This window comes from Mytilus californianus, unplaced genomic scaffold (genome assembly GCF_021869535.1).
Source record: "Mytilus californianus isolate M0D057914Y unplaced genomic scaffold, xbMytCali1.0.p SCAF_5, whole genome shotgun sequence".
Lineage (NCBI taxonomy): Eukaryota > Metazoa > Mollusca > Bivalvia > Mytilida > Mytilidae > Mytilus > Mytilus californianus.
Window position 1 is genome coordinate 17,742,030 of NW_026262701.1, and position 20,970 is coordinate 17,762,999.

General features: G+C 32.5%; 3 protein-coding genes across 4 annotated transcripts in view; 2 read left to right on the top strand and 1 right to left on the bottom strand.

Annotated features, from left to right (window-relative positions):
• LOC127701065 (centromere protein N-like) overlaps positions 1-18,863 on the top strand; it is a 35,444-nt gene extending 16,581 nt beyond the window's left edge. The window contains exons 7-9 of the mRNA XM_052204858.1: positions 9,189-9,264; positions 11,209-11,336; positions 15,452-18,863. Coding sequence (XP_052060818.1) covers positions 9,189-9,264; positions 11,209-11,336; positions 15,452-15,778 — 531 coding nt within the window. The 3' untranslated portion in view covers positions 15,779-18,863. The remainder of the gene's footprint in view (positions 1-9,188; positions 9,265-11,208; positions 11,337-15,451) is intronic.
• On the top strand, positions 2,063-3,942 carry LOC127701083 (uncharacterized). Its single transcript, XM_052204889.1, has 4 exons — positions 2,063-2,196; positions 2,428-2,663; positions 2,884-3,011; positions 3,285-3,942. The coding sequence occupies exons 1-4, from the start codon at positions 2,104-2,106 to the stop codon at positions 3,719-3,721; spliced, it is 894 nt and encodes a 297-aa protein (XP_052060849.1). The 5' UTR covers positions 2,063-2,103; the 3' UTR covers positions 3,722-3,942.
• The window catches only part of LOC127701047 (uncharacterized), a 28,312-nt gene continuing 25,734 nt past the window's right edge, over positions 18,393-20,970 (bottom strand). For both annotated transcript variants that reach the window (XM_052204819.1, XM_052204820.1), the window contains exon 15: positions 18,393-20,354. In XM_052204819.1, coding sequence (XP_052060779.1) covers positions 19,295-20,354 — 1,060 coding nt within the window. In that variant the 3' untranslated portion in view covers positions 18,393-19,294. The remainder of the gene's footprint in view (positions 20,355-20,970) is intronic.

Sequence of the window (20,970 nt, forward strand, 5' to 3'; positions counted from 1 at the left end):
CCGAGAAACTCGAAATTGTTATGGGAAAACTCTGAGAAAAACGGAAGTCACCATTTCCTGTTATTGATATTGTGACAAAGGTAAATATAGGGCAATTAGCGTCAAGTAATCAATAAAGGTGTTTAGGATTAGACTGACACTGTATATACAGCAATAAAAGTTGATTGGTAATTACCAGGTGATCAGCTGGCTAGTTTAAGACACACGCCTTGATGATTAAAAGTGAAAGACCGACAATGGATTAATTTGTATAAACAACGACTCGGCGATCTTTGATGCTGTTGAAAACACGGAACTGAACCTCAAAGAAATATGAAATCAACTCAAATATGATATTTATGGCTTGTTTTCTATCCAAGCCAATGGAATACCTATATAACAATGTTTGTCTTGGGCAATTTTATAATTTGTCAAAATGCCGAAACGTATGTTATCACCAAATACTCCAGCAGCAAAGAAGACCAAGTATCTTGCCAAATTCAACACTGCCTGGAAATCTGAATTCAAATGGTGCAAGGCCAGTGCCAAGGGTACAGACCATGCCTACTGCACTTCATGCAAAGCTGACTTCAAAATATGCTACGGTGGCCGTAATGACATGACCAAACATATGGAGACAGCTAATCATCAGAAAGCCCACAACTCCATCAGCTCAACACCTTCTGTTAGTAGTATGTTTAGTAGTGGTACTAAAGTTGACAATGTTGCTTATGCTGAGGTACTTTTCGCCAACTATGTAGCTGAGCACAACTGTGCATTCCTGATGGCTGACCACTTTAGTGACCTAATCAAGGCTATGTTTCCAGACTCTGCAACTGCACAGAAGTTTGCCTGTAAGAGGACCAAGACAACCCACATCATCACACAAGCTTTAGCACCACACTGGGACAGTAAAGTAAATGACATGTGCCGTAGTGAGAAATTCACTGTTATGATTGATGAGTCAAATGACAAAGGTGATAACAAGAAGCTCAACATCCTTGTACGTGTATACAATCAGACTTTACGCAAAGTATCCACACAGTTCCTTGGTATCCCAACCTGCAATATTGGAACCAGCTCATCAATATTCAACTGCCTGAATCAGGTGTTCATGTAAGTACATTTTCTACATTTTCCAAAGATTAATAAAATGATGTGGGTATACATCAGTGAGACAGCAACCCATGTACAAAAATAATTAAAAGACATCAAGAAGGCATATTACAGTCTGAAAATTGTATCCTGAATAAATTTATTATTGGTATAAAAATAAGATAATATTTATTAAATTTACTAAATAAAACTTAGGATTTAATTTAATATTTTAATTTAACATGATGAATATAAATTGTCATATACCTCACATGTACATTTATTTGTAAGTGATCAAAATGTTAATCTTTTTTTTAATTTTTTCAGTGATAGAGATATTCCTTGGGCCAACTGCATTGGATTCTCATCTGACAACTGCAATGTGATGATAGGCAAGAACAACAGTGTCCTGACCCGTATTCAGCAGATGTCACCAAGTGTGTTCAACGTAGGGTGTGTTTGCCACTTAGCCAACCTCTGTGCACAGAAGGCCATCAAGACCCTGCCATTGCCAGTTGATGACTTCTTGGTGGACATCTACTACCACTTTCATCATAGGTATCACATTGTAGTTATTATCTCTATAGATGTTTTGAAAAAAAAATTGTTTGAAATAAAAAAATTAACGAATGGATTACATGTTTCTTTGTACATGATTTATATACATGTGTCCTAGTTTTAAAAAAGAACAATAAGATATCAAATTAAAGAATGTGACTGTCACTGACATGATTGCCTGTTTGAATAAGACAAATGTAATAATATTATTTAATCAAATATAAAACTAACACAATGTTATTCATAATTCTTTATTTTTGAATTTTATTTTTCAGTTCCACCAGAAGAGAGAATTACAAGCAGTTCCAAGAGTTCACAGAGACTGACCCAATGAAGATCATCAAGCACTGCAGTACCAGGTGGTTGTCTTTAGAGAGGTGTGTTCAGCGTACCCTACAGCAGTGGCCAGCTTTTAAGAGTTACTTTCAGAGCCATGCAGAGTGTGAGAAGCCAGGTCGTATCAACAGATGTATGCAGTACTTCACCAGTGACCAGATGTGGTTGTATTTTGCCTTCCTGGAGTTTGTCATGCCTATCCTGAATGACTTCAATGTGATGTTTCAGGTATTTTATTTTGATAATATGTATATTGTACCTATTTTAAGGCATAATTTTAACATTTTTTAGATGTGAGGTATAATTCAATGAGACAGCAACCCAAAGACAAATATATGTCAACATACAGTCTTCAACAGTTTACAGATGTCTATACAATATTTCAATATATATAAACTATTCTAAATTGTGAATGTTTCCTTTTTGTCAATTGATATTAATAAATATTTTAATTTGTAGGCTGGTGAGTCCATGATTGGTTACTTACACACAGAAATGGTGCGACTTCTTCGCAAGATGATGGGTAAATTTGTCACTACAAGTACCATCACAGCACAGTCAGACATCACAAAGGTAGACTTCAGGTGTACAGACAACCAACACGACAACACCAGAATTGCAGTTGGTATGAAAGTCAGAGAGTTCCTTAGTGACAATGATGACCTACCACCACAGACAGTCAACAACTTCTTCAGGTATGTTTATTATGTTTTAACAAAGAAAAAATAATCTAGGGTATATGTTCTTGAGATAGTCCACAGAGAATACATGCAATACATGAAATATTTTGAAGAGAAAATAATCCCATCAGATGTAATTGTTCATTACTTTCCATTTCAATTCACACAGAGTATACTTGCTTAAGGTGTATATCAAGTTTTGTACATTTTAATAAATGTTTTATTTCTATTTCAGTACAGTCAGGGAGTTCTACTGCACTATGACTGAAACCATGATAAAGAAGTTCCCATTCCAAGACAAGGTTCTCCGAGGCATCAGTTTTCTGAATCCACTCAGCAAAAACAAGTTATCTCCAGATGAAGGTGAGTTTTTTGTTAGTCTAGTAAGTCAACACTGTCCAAAAGATGAAAGTGAGTGCTTGTTACAAACAGAATAACATAATATTGTGTCATGAGTCATAGCAGTATAATAATTTACATAAAATTGATCAGTTGTGGGGTATATGCCAATGATACTGAACTGCCTATAGCTTATAGAGAAGATATAATATTACATAGCACAACATTTATTGTTTGAATTATGATTGATCATTGAACTGTTTAAACTTAGTACTTATTATTTTTTTTCTTTTTCAGTTATCAGCTTGTCTGATAGGTTCCTGAACTATAATCAGCAAGAAACCAGTCAACTAGAAGATGAAGCTGCTGAGTATATTCTTACTCCTCTGTGTGATTTGCCAGCATTTGATCAAGATACACCTTCACTCAACCAGTTCTGGACCTCTATTGGCAACCTAAAGCTACCAAGTGGTAAACAACAGTTTCAGCACCTGTTTGCACTCAGCAAAGTTGTACTAGCCCTGCCACACTCCAATGCTGACACAGAAAGAACTTTTTCAATGCTAAAGAAGATCCAGTCTGACCCCAGAGACAACCTAGCTGATAAGACCATCCACAGTCTACTTAGTGTAAAGATCAACAACCCAACAGACTGTCACCAGTATAAACCAGAACCTGAACTAGTCAAAGCAGCAAAGTCAGCTTGTGCCTTATACAAACAGTCTCTTTCTTAAATTGTGTTTGAACTCATGTTTAACAATGATTAGTGCTCTTGCTAATGTAAAAACTGTGCTTTATATTTTTAGTTAAAATCATGTTCTCTTGTGACATTTAAATAGTTTGCTTTAACTGTTGTTTCAAATAACTTTTAAATTTAGTGCTTTAGTATAAACATTATAAGAAACATTCAACATAGTGACTATTGTTTGAAATTTTATATTGTTCTGTTATTGTAACTTGTTATAACATATCTTGAACTATATATGATGAATAAAAATTTGAAAACCCCTTATCTTCTATTATTATCAAGTAAAAATGGCTATACAGGTGTTTAAAGGTATGGAATCATTGTTCTTTTAACAAAAAAAGAAGATATGCAGTTTCAACACACCAAAAAAACATTGCGTACGACGAAAAAAAGGTCGATAAAAAATCTCCAGTTATGAGATCCAAACTCCAGCTGAAAATTTTCAAATCTCCAGTTGTGGCTTGACAACTCTGTCACATGTCTGAAGTATCATATAGTAATATTCGGTCAAAAGCTCTTTAGAGCTTGTGTTGTGTCTTTTAACTTATGCCGAATCAAAATAAAGTTTTCTTAATACCATTTCAATTAAAAACTATTCTGTTTATCATGTTTATGAAATTCATTATTTCCTGGGACTCAATGTATCAGTCCCAGTTGTTTCAAACAGATATATGTTTTTAACATTGTTAAACTACTTTAATCAGTAAATTATTTGAAACAATGCGTTTACATAGAAATAAATACATTTTGCAAGGAGATCTAACAAATAGTCTGTAAATTCATGTGGAATGGGTAGCTTTCCCTTTTGGGATCATTATTATTCTGTCAGCTGTGCCATTTCTGCGTCTGTAGTTATTACCGTAAAAATGCGGATTTTGATCATAGCTGGTCCGCTTCCGATCCGTAATTAGTACAAATATATCAATGGCGGTCGAAGAAAAATTTACGAAAATAAACAATGTTTGAGAAGCGAATTGGATGAATATATCACGATTTTACTGTAATAAATAGATGAAACATTACCAAAGGCAATTTTCATCACGTTCTAATGAAGTATAGAACTTATTTTGCCCAGAATCGAAATGTTTTGTGTACGCTCTCGAGGACCGGAATGGAAAGAAAACACTTCTTTACAAGTTGTTAGTTTGAAATAACAAACGACCAGCCTGTTAAGTTCGCTCGTTTTTTTGTTTTGTTTTTTTCTTCTCTTAGGAGACGAATTTGCCTTGATTCAAACGTAGATTTTTGAATTGTTTATGATTTTCTCGATGTCAAAATTTTGCCACGTGTTATCAGTCATGTCATAAGTGTCAGCTTGGGGTATTCGTATCCAAACAGTTATCAGCCGAAGGGCAATTAACACCTATTTAATCAATCTTAATTGCCTCTTATGTCCGATTTGAAGGGATTACAATTAAAGGTGATATAATTTTTATGATCACAAGCGGCAATTCGATGAAAGTTCAAAATTTAGGACATCAATATTGCGGCAATGTATAGAGCAGACAAGAAAAGAATAGTGTCCTCAAAATAATTATAGCGTCGCGGAAATTATTATAGCGTCACGGTAAAAAATTATAGCATCGCGGGGGCGCGACGCTAAAACGGCCTGGGGAGATCACTGATACAGAATGCAGCTGGGTTAGACATGTTTTGGGGCTCGACTCCTCAGATCTACATAAAACACACACAAAAAAAAAAATTAACAAAAAGTACCGATTTGAGAGTGTTTGCAGTTACTGAAAGCTAGTTCATAGTCTATAGCAACTAATAAAACAATCATGTATTCATGACCAAATGATCAATCAGTACACATCCAATGGATTTTGTGCAAAGGCATTATAAACAGTCAGGGAAAACATGATGTTGTACATTGCCAAAATATAAGTATTAACAGAATGTTGGATTGTAATGTTTATTTCTGTTTACCAATAATATTTAGTTTTGTTTTTATTAATCAGTCAGGGGACTTACTTAAATGAGTGATTTTCTAAATCACTGATTCAAGTAACATTATGTCCATAAAGGTTGGAAGTAAGAGTTGTCTTTCTTTAATAATCACCTATTTAAGTAGTACAAATTAATCACTAGACTAAGTGATTTAATTTTATTGTAGCTTTAAATATAGAATACTAATGATCCAGGGACTAATTATGTTGCTAAAATTATCAGAACCAACATCTGTGTTGATAGGATGACCGGGTCATGTCAGGTGATGACCTTGTACTAAATCTAGGATAATGACATAAAAATCACTTGTTTAAGTATCATACCTCAATTTCCTTCCAAAAAATCACTTCTTTAAGTATCATTATTTAAATAACCCCCACTAATTTCAACACCCCCCGAACAGTGAAATTTTGATCGCAAACAGTAGAATTTTATTACATAATCTATAAGATGAAACCTTGAATTTTACAGGAAAAATACTCCCACTGCTGGAAAAATCTGCTAAGAAAGTATCAGTTCATTATGTAAAGACATTTTTATAGCATTTTTTCAACTAAAATAGAATTTGCAGCTAAATGATTGCATCAAAGGCATAAACCTTGCTGCTTAAAAGAAGTTAAAAGTTCATTTTTTTTCAATTTTACTAATGAAAAGATATTATCTAAACCTATGTGCTTTAAATTTTTTTAAAACTACAAAATAACAATTGGTAACAAAACTTCGAATTTGCTACTTAAATAAGTGATTTGAAAATCACTTATTTCAATAAGTTCCCTGACTGTTAATTGGTAACAAAATAAATGTTAGTAAGATAAAAACAATACTCAAAGATTTTATTACAGTGCTAAATTGATAATCTTTTAGAATAAGTTTATTTAAAGGAAAGATAAATTTTTCCATGGATCGTATCTAAATTTATGGGCTCTTTTTTTATTTTTATTTCTTCTTTTTTATTTATATTGTGTCATAGATCAAACTTATTCGTTTAATGTATATTTACTTGTTTTTGTTTCGCCTTGACAGAGTCAAAAAGCGAGACATAGGTATGCTGTTTGCGGCGACGGCGGCGTCAACAATGTATTAGTTTGTGATTATGTCTAGTTCATGGTGAACCACTAGTGGTAGGTCAATGATATTTGGTATGCAGTTGTATTAGCATTGGCACATCTCATTACCATGGAGATTATTTGGCCCCGCCCCCTCAGTAAAGGTCTGTTGACTTTGAAACTTTGCTTAGTTTACATGTATTAGTTTGTGATTAGGTCAGTTTATGGGGAACCACTAGTGGTAGGTCAATGATATTTGGTATGCAGTTGTATTAGCATTGGCACATCTCATTACTATGGAGATTATTTGGCCCCGCCCCCTCAATCAATGTCTATTGACTTTGAAACTTTGCTTAGTTTACACGTATTAGTTTGTGATTAGGTCAGTTTATTGGGAACCACTAGTGAAAGGTCAATGATATTTGGTATGCAGTTGTATAAGCATTGGCATATCTCATTTCCATGGAGATTATTTGGCCCCACCCCCTCATTCATGGTCTATTGACTTTGAAACTTTTGCTTAGTTTTCATGTATAAGTTTGTGATTAGGTCAGTTTATGGGGAACCACTAGTGATAGGTCAATGATATTTGGTATACAGTTGTATTAGCATTGGCATATCTCATTTCCATGGAGATTATTTGCCCCCCCCCCCCCCCCCCCCCTCATTCATGGTCTATTGACTTTGAAACTTTTGCTTAGTTTTCATGTATTAGTTTGAGATTACCCGTAGGTCAGTTTAAGATGAACCACTAATGTAAAGTCAATGATATTGGGTATGAGTTTCATTTCCATGGAGATTATATAAAACCACCCCCTTATTATGGTTCATTGACTTTGAAACTTTTACATAGTTTACAAGTTAATGTTTGTGTTTAGGTTTGTTTAAAGGGAACGACTTATGAAAAGCCAATGGTATTTGGTTTGCAGTTGTATAAGCATTGGCACATCTCATTTCCATGGAGATTGTTTAGCCCTGTACCTTCAGTCATGGTTTATTGACTGTGAATATTTGCATAACTTATATGTTAAAGTATTGCTATTTTAATTTCAACATTTGCATTGTCAAAATAACAAATAGGCGAGACATATCTCTGTGTTAACAGTTTATTGTGTATTGTCTTTTGATCGAGTTAAGCCATTTCAACTGATATTTTATTGTGTGTCTTTTTATGTTGTAATGTTATACCACTGTTTCAGGTTAGGTTGAAGGTTGGCGCCTGTTAAAACATTTAAACCCGCTGCATTTTTATGCACCTGTCCCAAGTCAGGAGTCTGTTGTTCAGTGGTTGTCGTTTGTTGGTGTGGTTCATAAGTGTTTCTCGTTTTTTATATAGATGAGACCGTTGGTTTTCCTGTTTGAATTGTTTTACACTAGTCTTTTTGGTGCCCTTTATAGCTTGCTGTTCGGTGTGAGCCAAGGCTCCTTGTTGAAGGCCGTACCTTGACCTATAATTGTTTACTTTTTACACATTGTGACTTGGATGCATAGTTGTCTCATTGGCACTCATACGACATCTTCTTATTTATATCTATAAGCAATAAGGCACCTCTCTTCCAAACAAAAGCCCCATAACTAATATATATGGGGATACACCATGGGGACACATTCTTCTGGATCCACACACCAAGAGCAACAAACGTTTTTAAATTTAAGAAAAACAGATTTATCGAACTAAAACTAAATTCATTTGTACTCCCAACACGAGAAAATGAGATGTGATTAAACACTTCTCTGATATAAATCTATTATGATTCAGTGAATTTCAGTCACAAAAATTACACAGCACAAAATTTACTCATATAAGGATATTTCACAATACAAAAAGTGAAACTGAAATTGAAATGAAAACAGGACAAACATAGAATTTTAATTTTTTTTTTCTAAAGTTACATAAAGCTGTTACATCCAAGTTACAGTTCTAAACAGATAAAAGCTACTGCATGTTAGTTCAGAAGGAATGTCAAAACCATGTTCCAACATTCAGATGATTCAAATGTCAATCATTAATAATTTTATATTAGACAATAGGATGTCAGATTCAGGATTCAAACATTACATTTAAACTATCCAGGTTTAATTAGTATAGTTACTACAAAGCCACAAGCCGAGGTCAAACAGGTGTTGATACCGTAGGAGATACTTGTAACAAATTCAAAACTTTTGCTATGCTAGAATTTCACAATGCAATGAATTTAAAAAACTGGAATTTACAGTTCACAAAAAGGGATTCATATATAATTCTCTCTTGAAGTTGATTTTTCATAGTTAAAATTGGTGACTGAGTGTAACGCAAATATCTCTATATGTTCCTATGACATAGAGCTTACACTTTCGATGGGCATTTACTCCCTTAGAAAATAATTGATTGGCACTGATTTTCAAACTATTCAGAGACATTGATGATATAAACCTTTAATAAGAATTTAATAAAAATCTACCATTTCTATATTTTAGGGAGATTTTAGTAGATACAGATTACAACAGGTACAAAATTTACCTCTTCTGCAAAAGTCACCACAGAAAAGAAAAGGTATGTATGGAGAAGAGAAGTAGGTCAACAATGATTGACACAGAAATAATGGGTCTAGACTCAAAAGTATGAATGTTTGAATTAATCCTCTTGTCCTATAATGTTATCTGTACTTTTAGCTGTATATATCCCTTTTGTCCCTTTGTCAAACACCTCAAAACAGGGTTTCAATAGATTAAAGTTATATCCAACCTAATGGGACATGAATTTTCCTGCACTCATCAAATATGAAAAATTCTTTAAGGCTATTTAGAATATTTTTAGTTTGTTGGTTGTCTTTGTATGTCTATTTTTTTCAGCAGAGTAGATTGTTTGTTGGTTGTCTTGTTTGTATGTCTATTTTTCAGCAGAGTAGATTGTTTGTTGTTGGTATTGTCCAATATCTTTGATGATTTATGTTATCCTTATTAAGTATTATTTCTTAGTAAAGAACTCAACTTCTGTAAAGTGTTAGTTTACTAAAACAAATCCCAATTATATATAGCTCCCATTTTACAGCATTATACAGTTAAGGATTCATAGAACCTGCTTCACTCATCTGATATACTTTCATAATACTGACCAATGTTTCTCCAAGATTTCAAATGGCATGCTACTTTGACAGTTGAAAGGACATGTGTATGTAAATTTAAAAAAAAAAAGTAAAAGAACATTGAAAGACATTTCATATTGAAATTGAATAAAACCAAGAATTCAGTCAAAAGTTTGGGTAGGGATTCCACGAATAGTCTCATTTGACTGGTCCTAATCAATTTTCTCATAATAGTTGATGTAATTAAGCACCACGGATAACCTTTTTAGAAACTCATACACAAATTCCAACATTCAGATTGTCTGATTGGAGGCATCCTTACAATAATACTGTTAAAAATTTTTAAAAATATGTTGTTTTTTTCTGAAACAACTTTTGTTCCTTAAATGCAAAAAAAAACATCTTAGATCGTATATACAGTAAAAGTGGACAGTTTTCCCAATATACTACCTAACCTGTAATAACATTTCTCACTATGATATTTTTAAGGTTATCGCTATTTGAAGTGGTAAATCCCAACAGATTTTAATTAGTAAATGATATAACTCAAGTAGTTCTGATCAAAAACTTCTGATTAACCTTCCTTAAATTGAAGATGATAGAAGATAAAAAGGGGGGAGTGAGATTTCAAAAAACGTCAAAGTTGAAGATAAGCAGACAACACCATGGTCAAAAGATAAATGACCTATGTGAATGGAATTTAATACACAATATTAAGTCAGGTCACTTGTACATACTATGCAACTAAATCTTCTGTTACCCTCCATATCCAAATATAATAGTATAAGTGCAACTGTTGAAAAATATTTTGAATTTTATCCAATTCCATAGATATATCACAATGATAAATGCTTAGAATGGTTATAATGGAAAACTACAAATACAAATTCTCCAGTCATGTATGCATGAAAAATATATATTGAATTTTATTTAGCTTCATTTGTTTCTCTCTAAAATTTAACAGTATTCAACATCTTATCTACTGACAATAAAGTATCCCAATGCATCAAATCATAGTAAATTAAACCATGCAGCTCCTGTTAATGTCTACTCTTACTGATTATTTTTGTTATAGAAACTATTTTTCCTGGCATTAGTTATCATATTTTATTTTTTGCATAATTTGTAAACTGATTTTAACATCTGTTTTCATTACCCATTTTAACCTGACCTTCCTTTGTCCAGATTGTACACCTTCTTTCTTTTTTTGTACAATTGCACCATTTGTTTGCATTGTGATTGCTAAAAGATATCAATACTAACCATTAATCTGAAACTGGTGATAGAATTAACTCAGTTAACTCGGTTAAATTGGTCAACTCAAAGTATATAAAGTATAACCACCTGTAACCCAATACATTTTTGTAGTAGGTGTAGTTCTGAAATAATTCCCAACTGCTATATCTCTTTAGTTTCAGAATTTGAGAGAGAACCTAATTTACATTGTGAAGATGAAAGACATAAAAGACAAAGAACAGAAGAACTTGATGAATGCTTTGGACCAAATGAACAACCACTTCTTCAAAAACTAGAATTTAAGGTCAGTGTTAAACAATGAAGCCACTTTTAAAAAACAACAAGATTGTACTGTTGTATGTGATCAAATGGACAAGTGCATCTACAAATTTTGAAATTCTAAATTGCTAACAAGAAGACAGAATATAGTAGTCACTCTATTTTTTAATCCACAACTCCAAACCAGCCAGTCAGAAGTAAACCAGACTTGCACAGATTCTTCTACAGGAGATAATAATATGCACCTGCTATTTAATTTTTTAAACTTGAGTGATTTTTGGGGTTCCTTTACCAAAACATTTCTTCATATATCATTGTGGGCGTTGGCGGCGGTGTCAACAATGTATTAGTTTGTGATTAGGTCAATTTATGGGGAACCACTAGTGGTAGGTCAATGATATTTGGAATGTAGATGTATTAGCATTGGCACATCTCATTTCCATGGAAAATTATTTGGCTCCGTCCCCTCAGTCATGGTCTATTGACCTTAAACGTTTTGCAGTTTACATGTAAAGTTTGTAATTGGATCCATTTAAGAGGAACAGCTAATGTTAAGTCAATGATATTTGGTATGCAGTTGTATAATCATTTGCAAGTATCTTTTCCATGGTGATTATATGGCCCCACTGCCTCAGCATGGTTGCATTAACTTTGAAACTTTTACATTGTTTACTAATCAAAGTTTGTGTCTAGGTTGTTTTATAGGGAACCACTTATGATAATTATATATAAGTCAATGGTATTTGGTATGCAGTTTTTGTCTCGCCTGCGAAGAAATTTGCTGAAAGCGAGACATAGGGATTGCTTTCCAGCCTTAGGCTGCGATGACGGCGTCAACAATTGTTAAGTTTTCTGCTTAAGTTAGTTTGATAGGAACTACTTGCGATAGATCAATGATATATTCTATAAAGTTGCATTACTATCAGTACATATCAATTTGACGACTATCTTAAGGCCCTTCCCCCTAGATCATGGTCCAGTGACTTTCAATCAATTACCGTAGAAAGGCTTGTATAGTTCGCACTGGTACATAGTCCGCACCCCCTTCTCCCCACGAAATTTTAGGTAAAAAAACTTTTTGTAACTGTTAGAAAAGGTCTAATGAAACTCCAGTAATTTCAAATCCTGTGCGGTCGTTTGCGGTATTTTCTTGGAAAAACCTGTTTTCCATCATCAAACAGAAGCTGAAACTGCTTGTAAATGATTCTAGAACGCTTCATGATTGTTAAAATAAGTTTAATTCACTTAAAAAACAATTTAGAAACTTGTGTATGTTTAAACAGGAAGTTTAAAAAGCACGTATAAAAGAAGAAATGAACCGGTGAGAGTCGAAATCCGTACATAACAGATATCACTATAATACGACTTTGAAAGTAAAACAGTTCCATCCTTTTGTAAAACAGTCTTTAATATATCTATCACATTAATGTTTGAAGGGTCTTAAGCTAATACAAACCATATTAGTCAGTATGAAACACCAAAACGGAACGAACGATAACCGATTACGTTTTGTAGTTTACAAATTCTAAGCTGGTTTACGGTTGTCTTTTTCACTATGTTTGTATCGTTTCAATCAAGCAGATACCAGTTTATTTCAACCAATGCATTGAAAAGAAACGAGAAATATGTAATGAAAGGTTTAGTTTTTATATTTATCAGTACTAATTTGATATTGAATAGAAATAACTTATTAATATGGATGAGTTAAAATTATTAGTTTGAGCGCCCTCTACAATATAAATAACAAAGATGGCGGAACGTAAACAAACCACATTGCCCGCGAAATTAAAAATTTTCTCTTATTTCTTGCTTATTGTACTCTATAGTCTGCACCCCGTCTGGAAGGTCCAATTTTGGAGAATAAAACCGCGGACTATACAAGCCTTTCTACGGTAACAATTTTCAATGTTAAGTTTTATGATTAAGTTTGATAGGAACTACTTACTATAGAAAATATTTTCTTTAAAGTTACATCGCTGTTTGTACATCTCAGTTTGTCAACCATTTCAAGGCCCTACCCACTAGTTGGTCCAGCAACTTTGAATTAATTAGCAATGTTGCTGTCCATCATATCTATATGTCAACAGTTTATATTAGCATTGGCATTTCTCATTTTAATTGGGTTATTTGGTCCTGCACAACAAGTAATGGTTCATCAACTTTGAATGTTTTGCATAGTTTACATGTTTAAATATTGCCATTATACTATCAAATTACAAAAAGGCAAGACATATCTCTGTGTCAACAGCTTATAACTGGATCTACATTTGTTCCCATTTACTATTAATTCTGATCTAGTGAAACCTTTTTAAGACTAACAGTAAGAGGACATTTATTTACTTAGTTTAACATAATTTTTGATGCAGTCGTCTTGTCTGGGCTATAAGAAAGGCAATATACTGAATCATTCATACCAACTGTGGAATTTCTTTGGGCATTTTCCTTTTCCACTATTTGTGTTGTTGGGTTGCTGTATCATTCACATATATGTACACCCAACCTCTAGACCTCTTATTCATAATTTCAATATTTACATTACTGTTAGCTTCATTAGAATCCATACTTTTGATTGCCTGAAAATGTTTGTGAGGCATTCCAAAATTGTATTTTATTTTTCAATAAGATTCAATATTCATGACTCCACGTTCTTCCAATGTCACCTTGTCATAACAATGCATTGGAAAACAAAAGAAAGAGTTTGATATATAAATAGAGAATAAAACATGGCAAAATCCGTATCACATGCCGTATCATTCTGAGATACCAATATCAGCCAGAGGGCCTTTAGGCCTGAGAGATGATATTGGTCGAGGGTGATACGGCATGTGATACGGATTTTGCCATGTATTATACGCTTTATCATATATTGAAACAGGAGAGTATATAGGAACTGCTTACTGATCCAAAGCACCTGGATTACCTTCAGATTTATTTTTGCCATGTTTTATAAGCTTTATCATATATAGAAACTGCTTATTCATCCGAAGCACCCGGGTTACCTTACAATTTGGGTCCTGTTGTCCATAGAAATATTTTGTTGATTGTATTTTTTTGTTGTTTGTTTGTGTTTTGTATGGTATTTCATTGAGTTCTTTTTATTCTCCTTTAGTAATGTTGTACTATATAAAACACATTCTGAATAAAACCTGTTAATACTGTTAATAAAAAAAATAGTAACAATAAACCAACAATTTAATAACAAGTATACTGTAATAAAGAAGAGACTACTTTGAGACTGGTGAGTAAAATGTGCACTTTTGAAATATCAAAATTTAAAGTTTAACAATGTCGTCTGCTGATCCAAAACTGTCCAAGAGACTCTATATAGAATACGAACGAGAAATCCGAGTAGGGGTGTGATAAAGGGTAGACATGCGATAAAGTGGTGTGATAAAGGGTAGACATGCGATAAAGTGGTGTGATAAAGGGTGTGCATAAAAAGTTGAGCAGCAGGCTATTTATCAAATATTCAAAACTACTGTATTTACCACTAAATATATGATAAAACTAGTTATTTCATAGCTGAAGCATATTAATGTAATTATTAGAATTGAATTCTTCTTTTTGTAATTATACCACCGCTTTAAAAAAGTGGGGGTATACTGTCCATCCATCCGTCCATTCGTCCCATGAATATTTTTCGTCGCATCTTTCTCAGGAAATACATCATAAGGATTTCTGAAATTTGGTTTCAGGGTTTATATAAGTCAGCTATACTGTGTGATGCGTTTTCAGATTCATCATTCAACAACTTCCTGTTTACCGTCAAGTATTTGGGAGGGGGTATCATCAATGAGCAGTAGCTCGCAGTTTCACTTGTTTCTTAGGGATTTAAAAGTGTTTATTCTTTGCATATTAAAGGCAAGAAGTGCTTCCGCCTTTTAAATTAAAAGAAGCATTCAATTCTATATTAAAACAGCATTTATGCCAGTCTGAAATGTGAGAATTATGTAAGAAATGGCATGGTTCATTGGACAAGATCAGTTAATTGGTCAGTCTTATTTCAGCTTAACAGGTCTCCTAAATAATTGTGGCAGGGGATTTGCCAGATATCTATGCAATTGTCAGATTACAGGTGCAAATGGAATTAGTTTTAATCAGATTGAGTCAATTACAATATGCTGTATTTTCTCCTCTTAGGTCGCTGTGAAGTTCCGAGGAACCAGTGCTATACCTTCCATACCAGTTGACGACATGCAGCCTTTCCGATGTCGAGTTAAATTTGAAGGACCATCAGTAATAGACGGTATCAGAAACTTGGCAGAATGTGGACTTGTCACAATGCCATATCCAAAGTATTTACGATCAGTACATACCCTTGGAAAAAATCATATTAAACTCGCAGATAAAACTGCCATGCAACATAATGTTAGTCAAGTTAACCAGTCTCATGCGGAACAGAATGAAAATACACCTGCCAAGAATACAAGGTCAAGGTCAAAACCAAGAACCAGAACTAGGACATAATTGTGTAACAAACATGGTATATCTATAAGCATAGTGATATATATATATATTGTCTTTTGAGAAATTTGACAATGATATAGTTGATTTTTTTATGTGTAATTATTGTACATGCTTGTATTGTTAATCTAGAAAGTGTAAACATATTGTATATTGTGTATCAAAAAAGTATAAAATATTGTACATGTTATAATTTGTTTGTAAAAAAACCTGTCAGCTTGACATTTCAGTTTTGGTGTGGTCAGGCAAGTTTTCTTAAAGAGTTGTAACGTTTCTACCAAAAAATATCACAAAGTACCAAGGATAACTCATTAGTCAAATAGATTGATTTTGAATCAGCTATTTGATTAGGCTTTCTCACTGAATGTTTGAAAAACTGACTATGAGATTGATAGGTCTTCAAAACTTCCATAGCAAAACTTTAAAACCTGAAATATTTTTAATATGCTTGCCTTCCAACCTTTGAGGACAGGAAATTAAATTGTTATGGAACTAAAATAAATAAATACTATGAAGTGTAAACTTACTTTTAAAACTCTTGAAAATAGAATTATCATGAATTATCTTTGATGAGTAGTTCTGACAATAGGGTTGGTCAGTGGTTTATATCCCTTTTCAAAGTAGAAATGTAGAGAAAATTTGGCATGTTAGATCAATTTTTTCATAGTTTTTGGTTTAATGTCAGATCCACAGCATCAGAATTTTTTTTGTAAAGGTAGAAAGATCTACATCTTTGATAGATTGAATGTCTATACAAAAACCAACTTTGCACATAAATGTTTTACCTTGTCGAGTTTAGATCATTGCCTAAATGTTTTGATGCAAGAAATTTTCTATAAGTCATTTTTGAATAATGGAAAAGAAAAAAGTTTATCTTGACTCAAATTTTAAGCATCACTGAATTTTTTTAGGAATTAAGCAACAATATTTCAGATTTGAATGAAATTCTGGATGGAAACATAGATATCTATGAAAGTCCATAAAAAAGTCGCCATTCAACATATAATGAATTGGAGACTCAAATTAATTTTTCCACTAATTGACTAAGTCATTAACAAATTACAATTTTATCCTTAAAAGAATTTTGTGTTGATCACAGATCTCTGATAATCTGTGCTATAATTATTCACTAATTGTCTAGACTCCAGCAGATTAAGACCTTGACATATAGTAAAGGCATATGTCTGTTATTAACTGTGTGTTTACCACATGTCTTAAATTGTTGTTTTTCATGCAATGGGTTGCTTTGGCAATGACATATACCATATGTATTCCTTTTACATATGTTCAAAAATTATCACCACTCTCTTACTTTTAAACTCCTTGGAGTCCAGGAATAAAACTTGGATCGATTATTCAACCTCTACTAAAAGTGTCTTGCACATAAAATAAAGCTATTTGTTGATGATCATGGTTAAACAGTTCATTCAACTAAGACACCCCTGGTCATTTGCATGTGCTTGGAATAACACTTGTTGAATCACAATTTACTCATTTACATCCCTTTTTATGACTTTATTTTTATGTATTTCATTCATTGAGGTATTTTGGACATCTCCTTTAATTCAGGGGTACATGTATATTCTCTTGGTCAAGTGTTGGATCCAAAGTAACCCATCAACCCACAATGTATCCTTTTTCATTTCAATGTTTCTTACAGCTGTTGTCTAAAAATACAACCCAATCCATTAAGTTTTGGAATATTTATCTAGTTACACTTTCAAGTTGGGATTATCAATTATCAAATATGGACTGATGATTCATATAATGCTGACTGTGAAATTGGAAATATTTAAGATGAAATACATTTTTAATCATGATTGCAAACAAATGTTTTATCAAATCTTTTTTTTAATTTGAAAAACACTTTAATGAGGCATAACAGACATAAACATATTGTGCTTTGTTGTATTAGTGAATATGCTTCAGACTGAATTTCTCTTTGTTGTGAAGTCTTAATTTTTATAGACGTATTATGGTATACCTCTGTCTGTCTGTCCGTCCGTCTGTCGTCAACATGTTTGACAATAACTCAAAAACACTTTTACCAATTTGCATGAAACTTTGGTGAATTGTTTATATCTATTGACATATGCTCCCTTTCGATTTTTACAATTTTAGATTTTACGTTTCTGAGCTCTGGGGTTTTATTCATTAAAAAAGGTGGATTTTCCAGTTTTGGACAATAACTCAAAAATGCTTTGAGGAGTTTTCATGAAACTTTGGTGAATTGTCTATATCTATTGACTCAAGCTCCCTTTTGATTTTTATAAATTTTAGACTTTACATTTCTGAGTTATGGGATTTTGTTCATAAAAAAGGGGGGATTTTCCAGTTTTCAGACAATAACTCAGAACATGCTTTAAGCAGTTTCATGAAACTTTGGTGACTGGTTTATGTCTATTAAAATAACCTCCCTTTAGTTTTTTTTTATAAATTTCTGATATGACCTTGAGGAGTTATGGAACTTTATTCGTTGAAAAAGCAACTGGTGTATCATGCGCTCATGGCGCAGCTAGTATTAGTGTTAAATCAAGAGGTTAATCTCATGGAGAGATATTTGTTAACACAAATTTGATCTCATAACAAATTAGCTGCTGCACTAAAAACACATAACAAATATGTCATGTTTATTGTTGAATAACAAAAAAATAGTGTAAATGCTCATTAGGTTAACAGTCAAACAAAATATTATTGAAAATATGATTTTTTTATAAACAGTTTGTATATACATGTTTCAAGACAGTTTGACAATGGAATTTTTAATGGTTTATGTTTTGTGACTCTATGCCATGAACACAGTGTTTAGTTGTTGTCTGCTTAATATGGTTATACAAATAATGATTATATTATAAGTACAAGTTTTTAAAGTTGTAGCAAATCCTATAAAAATTTCCAATTCAGAAAATTTAATGCAAAGAACCATTGTAACTGATTATTTTGCTTAGATTATCAAACTTTTTAGCTGTCTTTAGGATAATTGATCATTGATATACACCACATCTTCTTTTATATTTATTATTTAGAAAATGAATCATATATTTTTAATTTGATGCATTCCATTTTGAAACTATTGGAACTTTTGTAACAAATTTTTTTTAAATGTCTAAATTTGAAAATTGGGTTACCTATTTAATAAATGCCTTGCTTTTGTTCATCAAAATTTCTGAACAAATGTATATTATAAAAATAATTTTTTTATGTTGCATTGCTTTTGAGTGTAAAAATACTTTAAAATACAAGGCTATTAAATTATTGATTTAAAAGAATTGAGTATTATTTTTTTAAACTTGAACAAAACTTCAATAGGAAAAAAGATTAACTCGTCAATTCAGTAAATGTATGATTTGCTGTAGTTGACCAGAAATTCAGAGTAGCTTTTCTATTTTTACCTAATTAGACTTTGATTAATTCCTGCTCAAAAACAAATATTTAATTCAACATAATAACACATTCAAAATTAGAAATTAAGTTGTAAGTGTTATTTATCTTATTTATACCTCTTCTTTCATGAAATTCTTAAACATAGCTAGATCTTGCATTTGACAGTTCTCGTTCAAACTTTAACAGATTACAGCTACTAAACCTAATTAAACTATGACTAAACTCATCAGTATCCATGTCATCTTTACTTCTAATTGAAGTGTCTTCCAAGGGCAAATGTCTTTTTTGTAAAGTATTAACACTAGGTCCACAACTCTCAGATATATCTGTCTTTGGTCGTTGTCTGCAAACTGATGACATGGAAACATAGTCATTCATCTGTTCTGATGTCTTAATTTCTTTAATCGTAATAGGTTTTTTCGACGATGGGATAGCTGGGATTTTCCCTGATTTTCCCACTGGAATTGGAGGGATTGGAGGAGATTTGTTATCCTCACTCTCTACCTTCAGCTTGGACATTGAAGAATATCCTGATGATGGATCTGTTAAGACACTCTTTATTAGTTCAGAAATTGAAGAATCTGTATTGAAGTTCAAACGAAGACTTTTTAACTGCTGATTTGAGTCATCATCAACGATTCCACTATCAATTCTAGAGAGCTTTCTTTCACAAGTTTGTCCTATGGTACGGTTATGTCTGTGTTCATATGTCTCGCGACTGGTATCTTGTATAATACTTTGAAAATTGTCATCACAAATAGTTTCATGTGATTTTGGAGTTTCAGATTGTGAAATATTCAAAAATGAGGAATCTGATTCATTGAAATAGTAACCAGATGGTTCATAGCTGCCATATTTACGTCCACGTTCATGTCTAAGCTTTGGGTAATCATCTTGTTGATCAGACGAGTTCTTTTGATCTTTTCTTCCTTTACTCACTGGCGATAACAGAGGGACCTTTGTATTTTGTACTCTCCTATTCACATGAAGTGAATTAGATCTTGATTCTGAATGTACTGTCAGTAGGTAAGGATCGTCATCATCATCCAAGCACGCTTTTGACATTTTAGTAAATGAGATGTCTGAAGAATTGGAAGGAACCTTTGGTAGTTTTCTTGTGTCTTGTAACAAGGTTGGTAGTCGTCTCAAATCAACCATTTGTATAATCATTTCTTTTTTAGGATGACTTTGGATTCTAAAAAAGGAAAGCAGTCATTAAAATATGGGAGGACGAAGATGTTAATCAACCAATAAAAAATCTGTTCTAATTTGGAAAAAAAAATTTCTTTCAATAATATATGCGAGAACTAGTGTATTTTTTGAGAACCGAGATAACAGAAAATTTCATACTTACAGTTTTGTACAGAATTTAACAACCTTCATCAACTTATCTAATGTTACTTCAAACACTTCACATTGATCCAAAATTAACTGACAATTAAGGAGTAAAATATATGGTTATTTGTCATTGCTAATCTAAGACCAACAAAATATGTGTAGAATACAAGAGAACAAACAAAATCAAATGTGAATGAAAGAAAATTGTTTGTATACTATAATTAAAGCATCCAGATAACCAAATAGACATATACAGAATATATGGAGCGTTCATAACAATCGTGAATCTTCACATTTCTTGTTTGCTAGTAAAATTCTGAACAATTTTGTCAAATGTTTTTTTTTTACATTTTTCAACTAATACTATAACTATATAATAGTATGTGTTTTTGGCCAAAACGAAATGAAAAAAAAAATGCAAACTTAAGATCATTCAAAATTAAAGTTCAAGAAGAGTTGTATGAAAGCTTAAA

Bases quoted from the DNA above. Each gene is read 5' to 3' on its own strand.
- LOC127701083 (XM_052204889.1), top strand. From the start codon at position 2,104: ATGCAGTACTTCACCAGTGACCAGATGTGGTTGTATTTTGCCTTCCTG. The intron at 2,197-2,427 runs GTATTTTATTTT...TTTAATTTGTAG, and splicing joins ACTTCAATGTGATGTTTCAG to GCTGGTGAGTCCATGATTGG. The intron at 3,012-3,284 runs GTGAGTTTTTTG...TTTCTTTTTCAG, and splicing joins CAAGTTATCTCCAGATGAAG to TTATCAGCTTGTCTGATAGG.